Genomic DNA, 18403 nt, shown 5'->3' with positions numbered 1-18403 from the left:
CTGTTCTGTTGCTTTCAGACTGCTTGCTGATGCTGGTGTTCAAAGACAAGTCTGAGAAGAGCAAAGGTCACAAGGAGAGGAGCAGTGTGACTCTGGAGGACATCTGTGGCCTGGAGCCCGGCCTATCACTGGAGGGTGTTAACCATATCCTGGCAATCATCTGTCTGGGACAGACTGTGCTACTGGCCTTCGACAACAAGGAGACCATGTGTGCGTGGGACATGAGAACTCGTTACAGCCTTGGCGAAGGTAACTGAGGAGAACCAAAATCTGGGGGATATCACTGAGGCGCTTAATATGATGAAAGGACAGGAAGGGTAGATGGAAAGAAACTGGTGGGGGGAGGGGAAGGGATGGAGTGATGTGGGGTGGGAGTGGTTGGAGGGAGGGAGTCATGGGGAAAGGCTGGGAAGGAGGCGGTGGTGGGGGAGATGTTGGTGATGGAGATGGTGCTGGGGTGAGCGGATACTGGGGGGAGGGGGAGGGGGAGGGGGGGAGTATGGTGTTGGTTCCTTAAGGAACTTTGACCTTCTGAATTGTGGAATCTGACAGTTAGCGATGACCTTACCTTGCCCCACCTTCAACCGACCAGGTCCTTCCTAAACTCCCCACCTCCCCCTCTCTCCACCTCCATACTTCTTAAAGGAGGATTGATAAAGTAGACGCGGAGAGGGTGATCCCTCGTGTGGGGCAATCTAGGTCATAGTTTTAGGATAAGGGGTGGCAGATTTAAACCAGTGATGAAAAGAAACTACTTCATTCAAAGGGTCGTGAATCTGTGGAATTCACCACCCCAGAGTGTGGTGGATGTTGAGACACTGTGTAAATTTAAGGAGGTGGTGGACAGATTTTTAACTAGTAATGGTTTGAAAAATGATGGTGAGCAGGCAGGTAAGTGGAGTTGAGGCTGAGATGAGATAAACTGTTTAGACGGATACAGAATAGGCTTGGGTTATAGAAGGCAGAGAATAGTGGAGGAAGGGTGTTTTTCAGGTTGGAGATCTATAACTAGTGGTGTTCCACAGGGATCAGTGCTGGGACCTCTGTTGTTTTGTAGCATATATAAATGTTCTAGAGGAAAATGTGAGAGGTCTGATTAGTAAGTTTGTGGATGGCATGAAGTTTGGTAGAATTGCTGATAGCGCCAGGGATTGTCAGAGGATACAATAGGATACCGATAGATTGGAGATTTGATACAGAAGTGGCAGGTGGAGTTTAATCCAGATAAATGCGAGATAATGCATTTTGGAGGATCAAATTTAGGTGTGAATTATACTGTAAATGGCAGAACACTTAGAACATTAACATACAGAGGGATCTGGGCGTGCAGACCCCCATTCCCTAAAAGAGGCATCACAGGTGGACAAGGTGATTAAGAAGGCATAAGATATGCTTGCCTTCATCAGCCGGATCATTATTTCTTTTCAGAAGGAGGCAGTGGTATGGTAATCTAGAGACCAGAGAAATGATCTTGGGACTCGGGTTCAAATCTCACCACACTGGATGGTGAAATTTGACTTAAATAAAAAAAATTAATTGTTGTAAAAACCCATCTGGTTCACTCATGTCATAGAATCCTTACAATGCAGAAGGAAGCTATTTGGCCCATCAATCTGCACTGACTCTCTGATAGAGTATCTTACCCAGGCCCTATCCCAGAAACTCCTTGTATTTACCCCACTAATCTTCCTAACCTGCCATCTTGGGGCACTAAGAAGCAATTTAGCATGGCCAACCACCTAACCCCACATGTCTTTTGGATTGTGGGAGGAAACTGGAGCACCCACAGGAAACCCATGCAGACAAGGGGAGAAAGTGCAAACTCCACAAGGACAATCACCTAAGGCTGGAATTGAACCCGGACCTCTGTGCTATCCACTATTGTCCATTGAGGAAGCAAATCTGTTGTCCTTACCCAGTCTGGCCTACACGAGACTCCAGATCCACAGCAACGTGGCTGACTCTTAAACGCCCTTGGGGATGGGCAGTAATTGCTGGCCCCATTCCATAAACAAAAAGAAATCCCTCCTCCTCTGTCCTTCCCACATTACTGTCAATGGAACCTTATCCTTCCCACATTACTATCAGTGGAACGTTATCCTTCCCACATTACTATCAATGGAACCTTATCCTTTGCGCAGTACTGTCAATGGAACCTCTGTCCTTCCTGTATTACTATTTGGCGATATACTTAGACTGGGAGACCTTTGCAAATAGAGCAATGTGCAAGGTGTAGAGTGGCATTGAGCTCTGGGCGGATGGCATGCGAAAAACAAGGGCACGGCTCTTTGCCAACTAATACTTTTGGTTTCTGCCAAGCCCCTGTTGTGCCCACTAAATCCAGAAAACCATTGTGTGATGACAGAAAGCTGGGCGCCCGCTGATTGTTTCATAAGCGATGCCTTCATCAATCAGTACAACTTCATTTTGTCAGAATGTATGGTACTTGGAATCAATCTCGGCAGCATTGGACTTCACCCGGTGCAAGGGGACCTTTTATTCCCCTGTCCTGCGTGGAACCTTCCTGCAATCGCTCGTCAGCTCCTCCTCCCTTGCTGCTGTTCTGAACAGTGAGCTGAGAATCTGAGGGGTCCTGACAGGGTGGATGCTGAGAGGATGTTCCCCCTCTGGGGGATTTAGAATTAAGAGACAGTTTTAAAGAGGGAAGTGAGGAAGAATTCTTCTTTCAGAGGATCACTGGTTCATAAAACTCTCTTCCCTGGAGAGCAGTGACTGCTAGATTGTTGGTGGCATAGTGGTTAGCACTGCTGCCTCACAATGCTAGGGATCTGGGCTCAATTCCTGGCTTGGGTCACTGTCTGTGCAGTTTGCTCATCCTCCCCATGTCTGTGTGGGTTTCCTCCAGATGCCCCAGTTTCCTCCCACAGTCTGAAAGATGTGCTAGTTTAAGTGCATTGGCCATGCTAAATTCTCCCTCAGTGTTATCCGAACAGGCGCTAGAGTGTGGCGACTGGGGGGTTTTCACAATAACTTCATTGCAGTATTAACACAAGCCTACTTGTGACGGGAATAAATGCACACACGCTGAATATATTCCAGGCTGGGTTAGACAGATTTTTGATTGATAAGGCAGCCCTGGGGTGTGGGCGTTAGGCAGGAAAGTAGAGTTAGGGTCACAATCACACTAGCCATGACTGACTGACTGATGGAGCAGGCATCAGGGGCTGAACGTCTTCTCCTGCCTCTAAATCTGACGATCTTGAATTCTTAGTAGAAGGGCAAATCACGTTGATCTTCTCAGTTGCTGAGGGTGTACACTGGGGCATCAGGAGGGACATAGGAATTAGGAGTTTTCAGCCCTTTGAGCCTGCTCTGCCATTCAGTCAGATTGTGCTGGTCTTCTGGATAAAAGCAAATTACTGCGGATGCTTGAATCTGAAACCGAAAGAGAAAATGCTGGAAAATCTCAGCAGGCCTGGCAGCATTTGTAGGGAAAGGAGCTAACATTTCGAGACCAAATGACCCTTTGTCAAATCCACCTCCCCACCTGTTCCACATATCCCCTCCACCCTTTTTTTAACCAGGAGTATATCTATCTCCTTCTTGAAACCATTCAATCATTCTGACTCCATTGTGCTGTTACACTCTATCCCTGCTTACAGATCATTTATATGGATTGTGAACAGTTGAGGTCTGAGGACTGATCCCTGTGACATCCTGCTAGTTACATTTCCAAAGCCAGAGAAGGACTTATTTATCCCTCTTTTCTTGCTATACTTCATAAGAGGGGCAGGGTGGGTCTGGGGGTTGGGGTCGATTCTAGTGATCCCAGAAGTAGTGGGCGCAGTGATATCCCCTCGTGCAGGGGTTGGCTTCAGTAATGTGATCACTGATCTCCATCTGAATGGCTTCATAAGTTTAAAGATTATTAGTGTCACAAGTAGGCTTATATTAACTGTCTAATGAAGTCACTGTGAAAATCCCTGAGTCTCCACACTGCAGCGTCTGTTCAGGTACACTGAGGGAGAATTTAGCATGGCTGACTCACCTAACCAACGTGCTGTGTCACCATGTATGTCACCTCATAAAGGTGGACACTGACAGGAAATAAACGGCGGGGCCATGGGGAAGGGGATTGACAGCACCGCCTTAGAGAGAGGCGGCAGAGGCCTGATGGGCCAATGGGCAGCATGGTGGCACAGTGGTTAGCACTGCTGCCTCACAGTGCGAGGGATCTGGGTTGAGTCACAGTCTGTGCAGAGTTTGTACATTCTCCCCGTGTCTGCGTGAATTTCCTCCAGGAGCTCCAGTTTCCTCCCACAGTCCGAAAGACGTGCTGGTTAGGTGCATTGGCCGTGCTAAATTCTCCCTCAGTGTACCCAAACAGGCACCGGAGTGTGGCGACTAGGGGATTTTCACAGTAACTTCATTGCTGTGTGAATGTGAACCTACTTGCGACACTGATAAATAAACTTCAAACTGACTCCTTCTGTATCATCAATCACTCAACGACCCTGTCCTTAGGTTCACAGGATTGCCATAGGTGCTTCTCCCTCCATCTACAGTAAAGTACCTCTGGAGGGTGGCTCAGTCTCCTTTTGTTCTATTGCTTTCCCTGTGGCAATCATCTGGGCCACAATGATGTAGCAAAAAAGATTTTCGTTAAGGATAGTCAACAACAACTTGCAATGATTTCTGCTTTTAACCGAGTAAAGCATCCCAGGAGAGTGATTCAGACAGATGTTAACACTGAAACAAAGGAGAGGTTATGGGACAGGTGGCTAAAGGAGGAGTTTCAGCTGTGGAATTTCAGAGCTTGCAGCCTGGATTAAGACGTGACAGCCGAACCTCGGAAGCAAAAGAGCAGCAAGTTCTCAGAGGGTGGTAAAGGCTGACTTGTGGATGGTGAGTGTCAGTCACTGGTATTGTGGAAGAACCTGAAATGGTCTCCATGGTGTTGTCTTGTGTTCCCAGTTCACAGATTCCATGTTTCCGTGCTACCTGGCACCAAGCTGGAAAGCGGACCCGCAACTCTCCATTTCTGCAACAACATCTTTGTGTTGGTGAGGGACGTTCCCCCGACCATCATTGGCCAGTGGAAACTCTCCGACATGAGGCGCTATGGAGCCATTCCCAATGGCTTTGTCTTTGAAGGTGGCTCACGGTGTGGTATTTGTAAGTATTCTGCACCTTCTCATATTCCACTTCTGGGGGTGGCTTTCTGATGCTGAGCTCCTGGTTGTGGGGGAGGGTTCACCTCCTACCCACCGGCCAAGCTCATTGGTTGCATGTTTGATTTGATTTGATTTATTATTGTCACATGTATTAACATACAATGAAAAGTATTGTTTCTTGCACGCTATACAGACAAAGCATACCATTCATAGAGAAGGAGAGAGTTACAGTCATAGCTAGATTGTAGAGAAAGGTCAACTTAATATAAGGTAGGTCCATTCAAAAGTCTGACAGCAGCAGGGAAGAAGCTATTCTTGGGTCGGTTGGTACGTGATCTAGATTTTTGTATCCTTTTCCCGACGGAAGAAGGTGGAAGAGAAAATGTCCGGGGTGCATAGGATCCTTAATTATGCTGGCTGCTTTGCCAAGGCAGTGGGAAGTGTAGATAGAATCAATGGATGGGAGACTGGTTTGCATGATGGATTGGGTTACATTCCTGACCATTTGTACTTCCTTGTGGTCTTGGAAAGAGTAGGAGCCATACCAAGCTGTGATACAACCAGAAAGGATGCTTTCTATGGTGCATCTGTAAAAGTTGGTGAGAGTCATAGCTGTCATGCCAAATTTCCTTAGTCTTCTGAGAAAGTAGAGGCGTTGATGGGCTTTCTTAACTATAGTTTCGGCATAGGGGGACCAGGACAAGACAGGTTGTTGGTGATCTGGACACATAAAAACTTGAAGCTCTCGATTCTTTCTACTTCGTCCCTGTTGATTTAGACAAGAGCATGTTTTCCTTTACGCTTCCTGAAGTCGATTACAATCTCCTTCATTTTGTTGACATAAAGGGAGATTATTGCTGCCGCACCAGTTCACCAGTTTCTTTATCTCATTTCTGTACTCTGTCTCGTCATTGCTTGAGATCTGACCCACTACGTTGGTGTTGTCAGCAAATTTGAAAATCGAATTGGAGGGGAATTTGGCCACACAGTTATAGGTGTGTAAGGAGGATAGTAGGGGGCTGAGAACACAGCCTTGTGGGGCATCGGTGTTGAGGATGATCGTGGAGGAGGTGTTGTTGCCTATCCTTACTGATTGTGGTCTTTGAGTTAGGAAGTTCAGGATCCAGTGAGGCCTCCAATTGGATGTCAAGGATGAGAAAGCATTCTCACTGCCTTGGAGCTGGTAGAGATATGTTCTCACAGGTTTTGTCTTGATATCTTGCGGTTGTGTTGGAGAGAGCTGTCCTTTGGGTTCAAATAGGGTGGACATGAAAGATCCTGTGATACCTTCCCCTTTCTTTCAATGGGCTAAAGTTTTGATGCCCAAGTTGAACATCAATGTACCAAGAAACAAGACAAGAACACCTCATTGAATTACCGAGTTACTGTAATGTGATCAAGGGTCTATATCTGTGTGATTTTAATTGCTCTCTCTCTCTCTCGATCCATCCTCTCTCTCATAGAACCAGAGAATCCCTGCAGTGCAGAAGGAGGCCATTCAGCCCATCAAGCCTGCACTGACAACAGACCCACCCAGGCTCTATTCCCGTAACCTCACATATTTACTCTGCTAATCCCACTGACATTAAAGGTCAATTTAGTATGGCCAATCAACCTACCTTGTACATCTTTGGAGTGTAGGAGGAAAAATGTTGAAGTTAATTTATTAGTCACAAGTAAGGCTTTACACTAACACTGCGACAAAGAAATTCCCCTAGTTGCCACAGTTCGGCGCCTGTTCAGGTCAATGCAATTAACCAGCACGTCTTTCAGAATGTGGGAGGAAACCGGAGCACCTGGATGAAACCCATGCTGACACAGGCAGAACGTGCAGAATCCACACAGACAGTGACCCAAACCGGGAATCGAACCAGGGTCCCTGATGCTGTGAGTTGGCAGTACTGACCACTGTGCCACTGTGCTCCTCTCTCGCTCACCACCTTACAGACGCTCCTTCAAGCCAAGCTGTTGGTCACACTTTTCCTAATATCTTCAGGCTTGGCTTTGTATCACATTTTGTTGGCTAACTCTTCTGTGAAGCATCTTGACATAAGTGCAATTTGCTGTTCACTGCACAGTGACAGCTGCAAAGGAATCTGGGCTGACGTGTTTGTTTAATCCATTATCAACTCAACTCGCTTCACACATCTGCAATTAGCCTGATGCCACTTATGTCGATTACTGTTATAAATAATTTGACTTGTAAGTAAAGCTGCTTACTAGGCTGAAAAGGGTATTGGGCAGATTATATATTCTGACATCTTCTGGAATAGTTTGGATGGCACAGTGGTCAGCACTGCTGCCTCACAGCACCCGGGACCCGGGTTCGATTCCCAGCTTGGATGACTGTGTGTGCGGAGTCTGCACGTTCTCCCCATGTCCGCTTAGGCTTCCTGTGGGTGCTCTGGTTTCCTCCCACACTTCAAAGAGCTGGCAAAGGGTCATCCAGACTCGAAACGTTGGCTCTAGCCTCCCTTCACAGATGCTGTCAGACCTGCTGAGAGTTTTCCAGCATTTGCTGTATAAAGGCAGATGGATTGATTCTGAGATCTGTGGGTGAGAGTGCAGTTTGGAAGCTCACAAGCCTGTTGTGTGCACTGAGCCCTGCCCAGAAAGGGATTAAGATGCTGTTTGTGCAGGATCTTGCAGGAGATGCTGATCTTAAAGTGGCTTGCAGAGGATCAGGGCTAATGCCCCATTGTCTGGCCCTGCGTGACATCTCTCAGGAACTGGACTGCCCGGTGCTCCTGTGAGAGTTTCTTTTTGTTTGAAGTGAGTCAAATGTGCTGAAAGCAGAAAGTGGGGCGGGTACCTCTGATCCAGCAGGAATCACATCGACTTTCCCACCTGGCACCATGCTTATTCTCCAGATTGGAAAATTCGGGATAACTGCGGGGAAAACGGAACTAATCCCAAGACCTGCACAGTTTTCCTTTGGGAGAACGGTTATTAATGATAAGACTATATTTATGACCAGCCGACACTGCATCCCCCCCCTCCCCCTGTCTCCACAGGCTTTGACTCCCAGCCGATAAACAGCTGCTTGGCATTGCGGAGCTGCATTCCAGCCATTCCAAAGGCTGCCGAGTGTCCGGGGTTACAGTGGCTCACTGGGATGCAATGCTCATCTTGTCACCCAGACACGTGGCCTGCTGGGACCGTACAGCTTTCACTCTGAAACCTGTTTTCTAGGAAAATGTGCAGGAGGCGCGGATACTTGGTTGTAGTGATTACAGGGATTGGCGACCAGCAGTTATTAGGACGAGCTAAAATGGTTTATTTACAAGCAGATAAATATAGAGATCCTCCACAATGTTAACGCTTCCAGCTCTGTGATCAATCTGGCTACAAAAGCCCGCGCCCTGCAACGAGATACCCACCCTCGTTCCCCATTGCGCAATCGGGTCACATGACCCTCCCAATTACATCCCTTAAAGGGGCCAGCTCCCCCTCCATCCATCCCCCTTATTATACAACACATAAATAACTTCCAAAACATCAGCATTAATGAACATGGGGCAGCACAGTGGCATGATGGTTAGCACTGCTGCCTCATAGCGCCGGGGATCCAGGTTCAATTCCCAGTTTGGTCATTGTCTGTCTGTGGTGTTTGCACATTCTCCCCATGTCTGCGTGGGTTTCCTCCGGGTGCTCTGGTTTCTTCCCACATTCCAAAGATGTGCTATTAGGTGGATTGGCCATGCTAAATTGCCTCGTAGTGTCAGGGGGACTAACATGGGGTTATGGGGATGGGGTCTGGGTGGCATTGTGGCCGGTGCAGACTGATGGGCCAAATGGCCTCCTTCTGCACTGTAGGGATTCTATGACCATTTTTAACAGTTTATCAGGCACTCAGTCTGCCAGCGGACTGTCTCTTTCTGCAGGAGTGACATAGATCAACGGGTTGAGGTTTAACTGTTGAGGTAATTTGGGTTGGATTTGCTTCACTTGGACTCTTTCCTGGTTCCAGCACAAAACGTCCCACTATTTCCTTGGTTTCACTGGGAGCAGAGTCTTGGCCTGCCATTGGCTGATCAGCCACTTCACTCCTTAGATAAACAACCCTACTTGGTTGCACAATTGGATCGTGCGACAACACCACCTCTTGTGCCGGGTCCTGTCTCCACAGACGATCTACGGGTTTCTACCAAAACTTGTCCCGCACTTTCACTTCATAGGACAATGGTCCCGTCCCGGCTACAAAAACCCCTGAGGTCCAACCTACTCCGCTTTCAAAATTATTTCCAAAATCTGGACCGTCTATCTTAAATGCTCTTTCTACTTCTGACAAATCATGGTTCGTTTTTGATAAGAGAGGGGATTAAGGGTTATGGGGAGAGGGCGGGAATGTGGAACTGAGCCACGACAGATCAGCCATGATCTTATTGAATGGTGGGGCAGGTTCGAAGGGCTAGTTGGCCTACTCCTGCTCCTATTTCTTATGTTCTTATGTTCTTATGTTCCTTTTCTGACAACTCTGTCTTGTCTCCGTCCACCCCACCAAATTCGGAACTTCCAGGCTCAACCTGGTTCTCAAGCATCGACCCATCAGCAACTCAGCTGGAGCTGTTGTAGTGGTGGTATCCAGGGTGGTTCTGTAGGCTGACGGGAACCATGCTATCTTAGTCGCTAGTGACACCAATGATTGTTCCTTCATATTAGTCTTGGAAAGTTAAACTGTGTGTTCGGCCAATCCATTTGAACAGAGGGGTGATATGGTGCAGTTCGGATATACTTTATTCCATTAAATGTCATGAATTTCTGGAATTCGCCAGTTAGAATCATAGATCATAGAGTCCTACAGTGCAGAAGGAGGCTGATTGGCCCAATGAGTCTGCATCAACGACAATCCCATTCAGGGCCCTATCCCCGCCTCACAGCGCCAGGGACCCAGATTCAATTCCCGGCTTGAATCACAGTCTGTATGGAGGTTGCACATTCTCCCCATGTCTGTGTGGGTTTTCTTCTGGTGCTCTGGCTTCCTCAGACACTCTGAAAGACCTGCTGGTTAGGCGCATTGATCCGAACAGGAGCCGGACTGTGGCGACTGGGGCAATTTTACAGTAACTTCATTGTAGTGTTAATATAAGCCTTACTTGTGACTAATAAATAAACTGTACTTTATTTTACTTTAACCACACATATTTACCCTAACTAAGGGGCAGTTTATCATGGCCAATCCACCTAACTGCACATCTTTGGAATGTGGGAGGAAACTGGAGCACCCGGAGGAAACTCACGCAGGCATGGGGAGAACATGTGACCAAAGCTGCGAATTGGACCCAGGTCCCTGGCACTGTGAGGCAGCAGCGCTAACCACTGTGCCACCGTGCCGCCACTTGTGAACGCTTTTCCACCGTCCGAGACAAGTACTTCTGGTACGACGTGGGTGGCGAAAGGTTTGCCGTGGGTGGTGAAAGATCGGCGCAGTTCCTTGACCAAGGTGTTTGAAGTTGTGGACTTCATGTTGGAGCCAGATGGCTGTAGCTGGTGAGCGAGTGATTGAGAGCCGGGGTGGGCAGCGATAGACAGTTCCAGTAACGCAAGGAGTTCCAAGAGCCAGGCTCCACTGCCCTTGACTGGTTCCACCTCACCTACTTTGAAACCCCCCCACACCCCCCACTTCCAATGCAATTAAATTAGTCACAATCTCACTGTATAACACTACCCTAAAGGTACAGTAACACAGTCCGATCCAGCCTGTGGTGGGAATCGTTGCAGGTAGGATGAAACGTTTGACAGATCAGTCAATGATTCGTTGGGCAAGAATTTCCTGTCCCTCGGCAGGCAGGATTGGAAAATTTAGTTAATGTGCCTGCTTGGTCACCAGATGGCACGGTGGTTAGCACTGCTGCCTCATAGTGCCAGGGACCCGGGTTTGATTCCCAGCTTGGGTCACTGTCTGTGTGGAGTCTGCATGTTCTCTCCGTGTCTGCATGGGTTTCCTCCAGGTGTTCTGGTTTCCTCCCACAGTCTGAAACATGTGCCAATTAGGTGCATTGGCCATGCGAAATTCTCCCTTGGTGTACCCAAACAAGCACTAGACTATGGCGACTAGGGGATGTTCACAGTAACTTCATTGCAGTGTTAACGTAAGCCTTACTTGTGACGAATAAATAATGTTTGTTTCTTAGTTTTTTTTTTGCTTTGTGTTTCTCCGCCAGGGGCTGGTGTTTTCTGCCTTTCCTGCACTGAGGGCGAGCGGATCAGTTTCCTCTTCGACTGCATCGTCCGTGGGATCTCTCCGACCAAAGGACCCTTCGGGTTGCGACCGGTCCTACCAGGTTAATATCGGGGACTCCGCAGGGAACCAGCAAGGCGATGGCTCCCAATCCCTAACTCACGGGAGAGGAGGGAAGGGACAGAGTGGAGGAGGAGGGTCAGAAAGCGAGAGGGAAGGGATTGAGTAGATGAGGGAAGGAGGGGAAGAGAGGAGAGCAATTGAGTTTGGGCCACGCTGGCGCGGAAAGAATGTGCAAACTCCACACAAATAGTGATTCAAGGCTGGAATTGAACCTGGGACCCTGGCATTGTGAGGCAGCAGTGTTAACCACTATGCCACCGTGCCACTTCTCCTGTGAGTGACTTGAAAAATTAGTTCCCATCACTGATATAGGAAAGGATAATGGGGGGATCAGGTAAATGTAGAATAATATTTTGTGATAAAAACAAATTACTGCAGATGCTGGAATCTGAAACCAAAAGAGAAAATGCTGGAAAATCTCAGCAGGTCTGGCAGCGTCTATAAGGATAGAAAAGAGTTGACGTTTCGAGTCCAGATGACCCTTTGTCAAAGCTAAAAGGTGTAGAAAGTGGGAGATATTTATACTGCAGGGTGAGGGAATGAAAGATGAGTCATAGCCACAGAAACAAGGGGATAGACTGCTAATGGCAGTCCAGAGAGAGAATAGAGGATGTGAATGACCAAATGGCAGAGAAGCTGAAATCAGAGGGTAAACTGTGACAGGTGAAGATGTGGGAGAAGGGGGGAATGGATGGGAGAGAGGTGAAATTGAGAAAAGGGGAATGGGAAACAAAGGGGGATAAAATAGGGGAAAGAGTGGGGGAAGAAAATAAAGAAATAAAAGGTAAAGAACAGTTAATAATTAAAGAAAATGAAAACAAAAGGGTTGAGGTGGTGTGGAAACAATCACCCGAAGTTGTTGAATTCGATGTTGAGACCGGAAGACTGTGAAGTGCCGAGCTGGAAGAGGAGATGCTGTTCCTTCAGGTTGCATTGAGCTTCACTGGAACATTGCAGCAGGCCAAGGACAGACATGTGGGCATGGGAGCAGGATTCTGTGTTAAAATGGCAAGCAACTGGAAGGTCAGGGTCCTAATTGCACACAGACTATTTGGTGATATTGAGCAGCATTAATGCAGAATTATAACTGAAGGGAAGATTTGGAAGAATAATTTTCTTCATAGAATATGAAATACTTGTAGATGTAGAATGGGGTCATCTTTCTACGTTGGGTAATGTCCAGTGATCAGGGTTAAAAGTTGGTGAAGGAGGACATTGCACTTTCTAATCCCATTTTAGCTTCGGCGAGGTAGAGTCATTCAGGAGTGAGGGGAGAATCACGTGGGGCTCTCTGGTGCCTCAAATCATTCTATTGTGCAAACCCCACCACAGAATCTACCTTATTCCTTTATTGTCTTTCTTTTTTTTTCTTTCCACCCCTGCACTTTCCCCCTATTTTATTCCCCTTTCCTTACCTTTTCTCCTCTTTTGCTTCCCCATTCCCCCCCGCCTTTTCTCAATTTTACCTCTCTCCCACCCCCTTTGCCCCCACGTCTTCAACTGTCACGGTTTACCCTCTGATTTCTGCTGTTTGGCCATTGACACCTTCTATTCCCTCTATGGGCTGCCATTAGCAGCCTTTCCCCTGATTTCTGTCACCATGACTCATCTTTCATTCCCTCACCCTGCAGTATAAATATCTCCCACTTTCTATGCCTTTTAGCTTTGACAAAGGATCATCTCGACTTGAAACATCAGCTCCTTTCTCTTCTTACAGCTGCTGCCAGACCTGCTGAGATTTTCCAGCAATTGCTCTTTTGGTGACCGCAGACGGTATACTCAGTTCCCTCAACAGTAACAGCGAATCCTATTATCTCGGCCCAATCCCATTTTCCTGGTTTGCTCCTTCTACATTTTTATTGTTCCTCTTTTCGAAGCAAATTCCCCTGGGAAAGAATTCGCACACATGTAACTCAGAGAGAGGAAAAGCTTAGAGTTAAAGAGCTTCACTCAAGAGGGTGATGAGTAAGTGGAACAGCCTTCCTGATGGTGTCAGCAAATTGAGGTGGCCATTGGATAGCTTCTGTTGAAGGGAGAGAGAGTGTAAAGGATTAATGTGTAAATGAGAGAGCCAAGCAAGGCCAAGGACTCATCCTGGACAGGGAGGCAGTCAGAGCTTTGCTGGAGAGAATATTATGAAAAACTCCTCAATCAAGATTCTGTCTTTGACTTGAAAGTCCACAATGCCAGCCCTCAATGCCTCCCCAGGTCAGCCTTGGCACTACCCTGTTCTGGAGCAAGGTATCTGTCTCTACGCCTTAGCCAAGGCTGTAACACTACATCCTGCTCTCTCTCCTTTCCTTCTCTATGAATGGTATGCTCTGTCTGTATAGCGCCCAAGAAACAATATTTTTCACTGCATACTAATACATGTGACAATAATAAATCAAATCGAACCAAATTGGTTGAAAAGGCTATTCAACAGTTGGAAAACATAAAGCCCTCTCGCACAGATGGAATCTCTGCTGAAAGTCTAAAACACAGTGGGGATACACCTCTGACACAGCTGCACAACATCATATCTCTCACCTGGGAGCAAGAGAATGTACAGGGGGATCTCTGGGACACTGTGCAGGGGGATCTCTGGGACGCTGTGCAGGGGGATCTCTGGGACGCTGTGCAGGGGGATCTCTGGGACGCTGTGCAGGGGGATCTCTGGGACGCTGTGCAGGGGGATCTCTGGGACGCTGTGCAGGGGGATCTCTGGGACGCTGTGCAGGGGGATCTCTGGGACGCTGTGCAGGGGGATCTCTGGGACGCTGTGCAGGGGGATCTCTGGGACGCTGTGCAGGGGGATCTCTGGGACGCTGTGCAGGGGGATCTCTGGGACGCTGTGCAGGGGGATCTCTGGGACGCTGTGCAGGGGGATCTCTGGGACACTGCGCAGGGGGATCTCTGGGACACTGCGCAGGGGGATCTCTGGGACACTGTGCACGGGATCTCTGGGACGCTGTGCAGGGGGATCTCTGGGACGCTGTGCAGGGGGATCTCTGGGACACTGTGCAGGGGGATCTCTGGGACACTGCGCAGGGGGATCTCTGGGACACTGTGCACGGGATCTCTGAGACACTGCGCAGGGGATGTGATGGCCTAGTGGTATTATCATTAGACTGTTAATCCAGAAACTCAGCTAATGTTCTGGGGACACAGGTTCAAATCCTGTCACGGCAGATGATAGAATTTGAATTCAACACAAAATATCTGGAATTAAGAATCTACTGATGACCATGAAACCATTGTCAATTGTTGGAAAAACTCATCTGGTTCACTAATGTTCTTTAGGGAAGGAAATCTGCCATCCTTACCTGGTCTGGCCTACATGTGACTCCAGAGCCACAGCAATGTGCTTGACTCTCAACTGCCCTCCAAAGGGTAACTAGGGATGGGCAATAAATGCTGGCTAGCCAGCGACACCCATGTCCCACGGATGAATAAAAATAAAACAGTCACATGTATTAGTATACATTCTGCACGCTCTACAGGCAAAGCATACTATTCATAGAGAAGGAAATGAGGAAGTGCAGAATGTAGTGTTACAGTCATAGCTAGGGTGTAGAGAAAGATCAATTTAATGGGAGGTAGGTCCATTCAAAAGTCTGACAGCAGCAGAGAAGAAGCTGTTCTTGAGTCAGTTGGTACATGACCTCAGACTTTTGTATCTTTTTCCTGATGGAAAAAGATGGAAGAGAGGCTGTCCGGGATGCTTGGGGTCCTTAATTAAGAAGTGTAGACAGAGTCAATGGATGGGAGGCTGGTTTGGGTGATGGATTGGGCTTTGTTCTGACCCTTTGAGGGTTCGGATCTATAAAACAAAGACATTAAGGCGATGGTTTATGGAGCAGCAGCTCCTACGCACTTCACAGATTTGGACAACCTACCTCAAAGGAATTGGAAGAATATCCCCAGCGATGCCTTCATCAGATATTCCAAGTCCTGTGGCAAGAAAAGCAGCATACTGTCTCAAACCAACGCATCCAACACCGCGAGGCTAATCACCCGAAACCAGGTCTGCCTGCATTGGCCGGCCAACATCAGTGCCCCAAAGCAACTGCTCTGCTTGGAACTCGGGCCCGGCAAGGCACTCCCAGGAGGACAGTGGAAACTCTTCAGGGAATGTCTTCAAAGCATTTCTGAAGAGGTCAAACATCCTCGCTGACTAATGGGAGTCCCTGGCTTGCGACCCACTGAAATGGAGAAGGATCATTTTCCACAGTGACCACAGTGAGAGACCTCTGGAATATTCTGAGGTGAATTGAGAGGGCACGTGAATTTCTAAACATCTTGTATACCTAACTCTTTAAGCACTACCCGCCCTGCATGGGGCAGAGCCTGTAGATGGTATACTGGATTTATCAGCCATCTCAGGACCCTCCAAAGCAAAGTGGAAGTGAGATAGCCTTGATCTCAATGGACTGCCGAAGAGAAGTGTGTGTCTTTTTTAAATTTCAGATTGGCCAATTAGTCTGATAGGGTCTTTTCCACTCTTCCCCAATACTACATTTCTGATGAAAGGCGTGGGTGTGTGTGCGAGGGTGTGTGCGCGTGCGAGGGTGTGTGCGCGTGCGAGGGTGTGTGCGCGTGCGAGGGTGTGTGCGCGTGCGAGGGTGTGTGCGCGTGCGAGGGTGTATGTGTGTGCGAGGGAGGGTGTGCGTGCGAGGGAGGGTGTGTGTGCGAGCAAGAGTGTGTTGTTTATCTGAGAGTCAGAAGGTTCCGGGTTCACGTCCATTGCAGCACCTTGGCTATCTAATACAGACTGCCATTCCAGCACAGTACTGAGAGAGTGCTGCACTGCCAGAGGGTGCTGTCTTTTGGGTGAGACATTAACCCCATCTATCTGTCCCCTCAGCTGGACATAAAAAATCCACTATTTCAAAGAAGAATCGGGGTTTTCTCCCCAGTGTCCTGGCCAACATTCATATCACAACCAGCATCGTTGAAACAGACATTATCTCATTGTTATCGGGGGGAGCGGGCTGTTAGCTAATTGGTTGCAGCCTTTCTTGTCTTAGGAGAGTGGATGTGAAAGGTGCTATGCAAATAAAAATCTTTGTCCAACTGCCAACTGCACCTTCAGGTGGGCGAATTTAGACTTGGGATCTTTTCCTGTGGGACAGAATGGAAAGTATCAGGCATTTGGATTATTGCCATAGACCTCTAGAGGTCAGCTCATGGACAGCCCTGGAAAAGGGTGGTGGGAAGAAGCAGTGAAGTGGATAGTTCCGAGGGGCAGGCCACACACTCTGTCCTGCTGAATGGAGAAGTTCCTGATTGATGAATTTGTCCGCAGCTAGATCATGTATCCTTAGGTGTTCCGAGTGTAACTTTGTAAGTTGGATTCAATCCCTTTTAAGTGCATGGAGTGAAATGAAATCAGGCGCTTGGAACGTGAGCTGAAGCCAGTGGGTCAGCGTCCAATGGCTGGTATTGTGACAGCTACAGTTTGGACACATTGCCCTGGTTTCCTTGTTCCAAACTCCATTTCCTAGATACTGTCACCACCCATCTCCCTGGCAATGGTTTGAGATTAAGCCAGTCTGTTCACAACAGTGGTCTGACCTTTTTATTCAAGATGAGCTTATTCCCCTATTCACAATATTTTAAGAACCATTTAGACGAGCACTTGAAACACAGTCACTTTTTAAAAAATACTTCCTTTCATGGGATGTGGGCGTCACTGGCAAAGTCAGCATTATTGTCCAAATCTTATTGCCCCTGAACTACCTGGCTTTTAGACCATTTCAGAATCAACCACATTGCTGTGGGTCTGGCATTACTATGTTGGCCAAACCACGGTGGCACAGTGGTTAGCGCTGCTGCCTCACAGCGTCAGAGATCTGCGTTTGATTCCCGGCTTGGGTCATTACTCCCATCTATCTGTCTCCACATCTGGATGTAAAAAATCTACTATTTCAAAGAAGAGTCATGGTTTTTTCCCCAGTGCCCTGGCCAATACTCATACCGCAACCAGCAGCATTAAAACAGACATTCTCCCTGTGTCTGTGTGTGTTTCCTCCGGGTGCTCCAGCTTCCTCCCACAATCTGAAAGACATACTGGTTAGGTGCATTGACCCGAACAGGCACTGGAGTGTGGTGACTAGGGGAATTTCAGAGTAACTTCACTGCAGTGTTAATGTACTTGCAACTAAATAAACTTTAATTTTAGACCAGGGAAGGATAGCAGATTTCCTTCCCTACAAGACAGCGGTGAACCAGATGTGTTTGTAAAACTATTGCTGATATTTTCATGGTTGCTGAGGCTAGCTTTCAATTCCAGATACCCCTCCCATTCCCCTCTTCATTCATTGATCTGAAATACTATTGACAACCACAGTGGAATTGGACCTGTGTCACCAGAGCATTAGCTTGGGCCTATGGATTACAAGTCTGTGACATTATCATTGTGCTACAATCCACCCCTCACCACTCCCCCATTGCAGTGCAAGCTCCAGGTGAATTACTCAGTCAAATTCATTCTGTTTGAGAATAGTAGTGTCCCGATACGCAGCCATGTTACAAAGAATTAAATCTCCATTGGAGCACTATTCCTTTTTTTATTTCTGCTAAAACTAAGATGTGGAGAATTGAGATATCTCCCTATGGGGGACATAAGAACATAAGAAATAGGAGCAGGAGTAGGCCATCTAGCCCCTCGAGCCTGCCCCGCCATTCAATAAGATCATGGCTGATCTGTCGTGGCTCAGTTCCACATTCCCGCCCTCTCCCCATAACCCTTAATCCCCTTGCCTATCAAAAACCTATCTACCCGCATCTTAACCTACTGGAATTATTGCTAATCTATTAATTCAGAGACTCAGCTAATGTTCTGAGGACCTAGGTTTGAATCCTGCCATGGCAGATGGTGGAATTTAAATTCAATAAAAAATATCTGGAATTAAGAATCTACTGATGACCATGAAACCATTGTCGATTGTCGGAAAAACCCAACTGGTTCACTAATGTCCTT

General features: G+C 47.6%; 1 protein-coding gene across 2 annotated transcripts in view; it reads left to right on the top strand.

The window, feature by feature from the left end:
- dok7b (docking protein 7b) overlaps positions 1 to 18403 on the top strand; it is a 73710-nt gene that overhangs the window by 6340 nt on the left and 48967 nt on the right. For both annotated transcript variants that reach the window (XM_080189761.1, XM_080189760.1), the window contains exons 3-5: positions 19 to 249; positions 4936 to 5136; positions 11300 to 11419. In XM_080189761.1, coding sequence (XP_080045887.1) covers positions 19 to 249; positions 4936 to 5136; positions 11300 to 11419 — 552 coding nt within the window. The remainder of the gene's footprint in view (positions 1 to 18; positions 250 to 4935; positions 5137 to 11299; positions 11420 to 18403) is intronic.

The sequence above is a fragment of the Carcharhinus amblyrhynchos genome, chromosome 5, assembly GCF_965287045.1.
Source record: "Carcharhinus amblyrhynchos chromosome 5, sCarAmb.v2.hapA, whole genome shotgun sequence".
NCBI lineage: Eukaryota > Metazoa > Chordata > Chondrichthyes > Carcharhiniformes > Carcharhinidae > Carcharhinus > Carcharhinus amblyrhynchos.
This window is presented reverse-complemented; position numbering and strand designations above follow the sequence as displayed.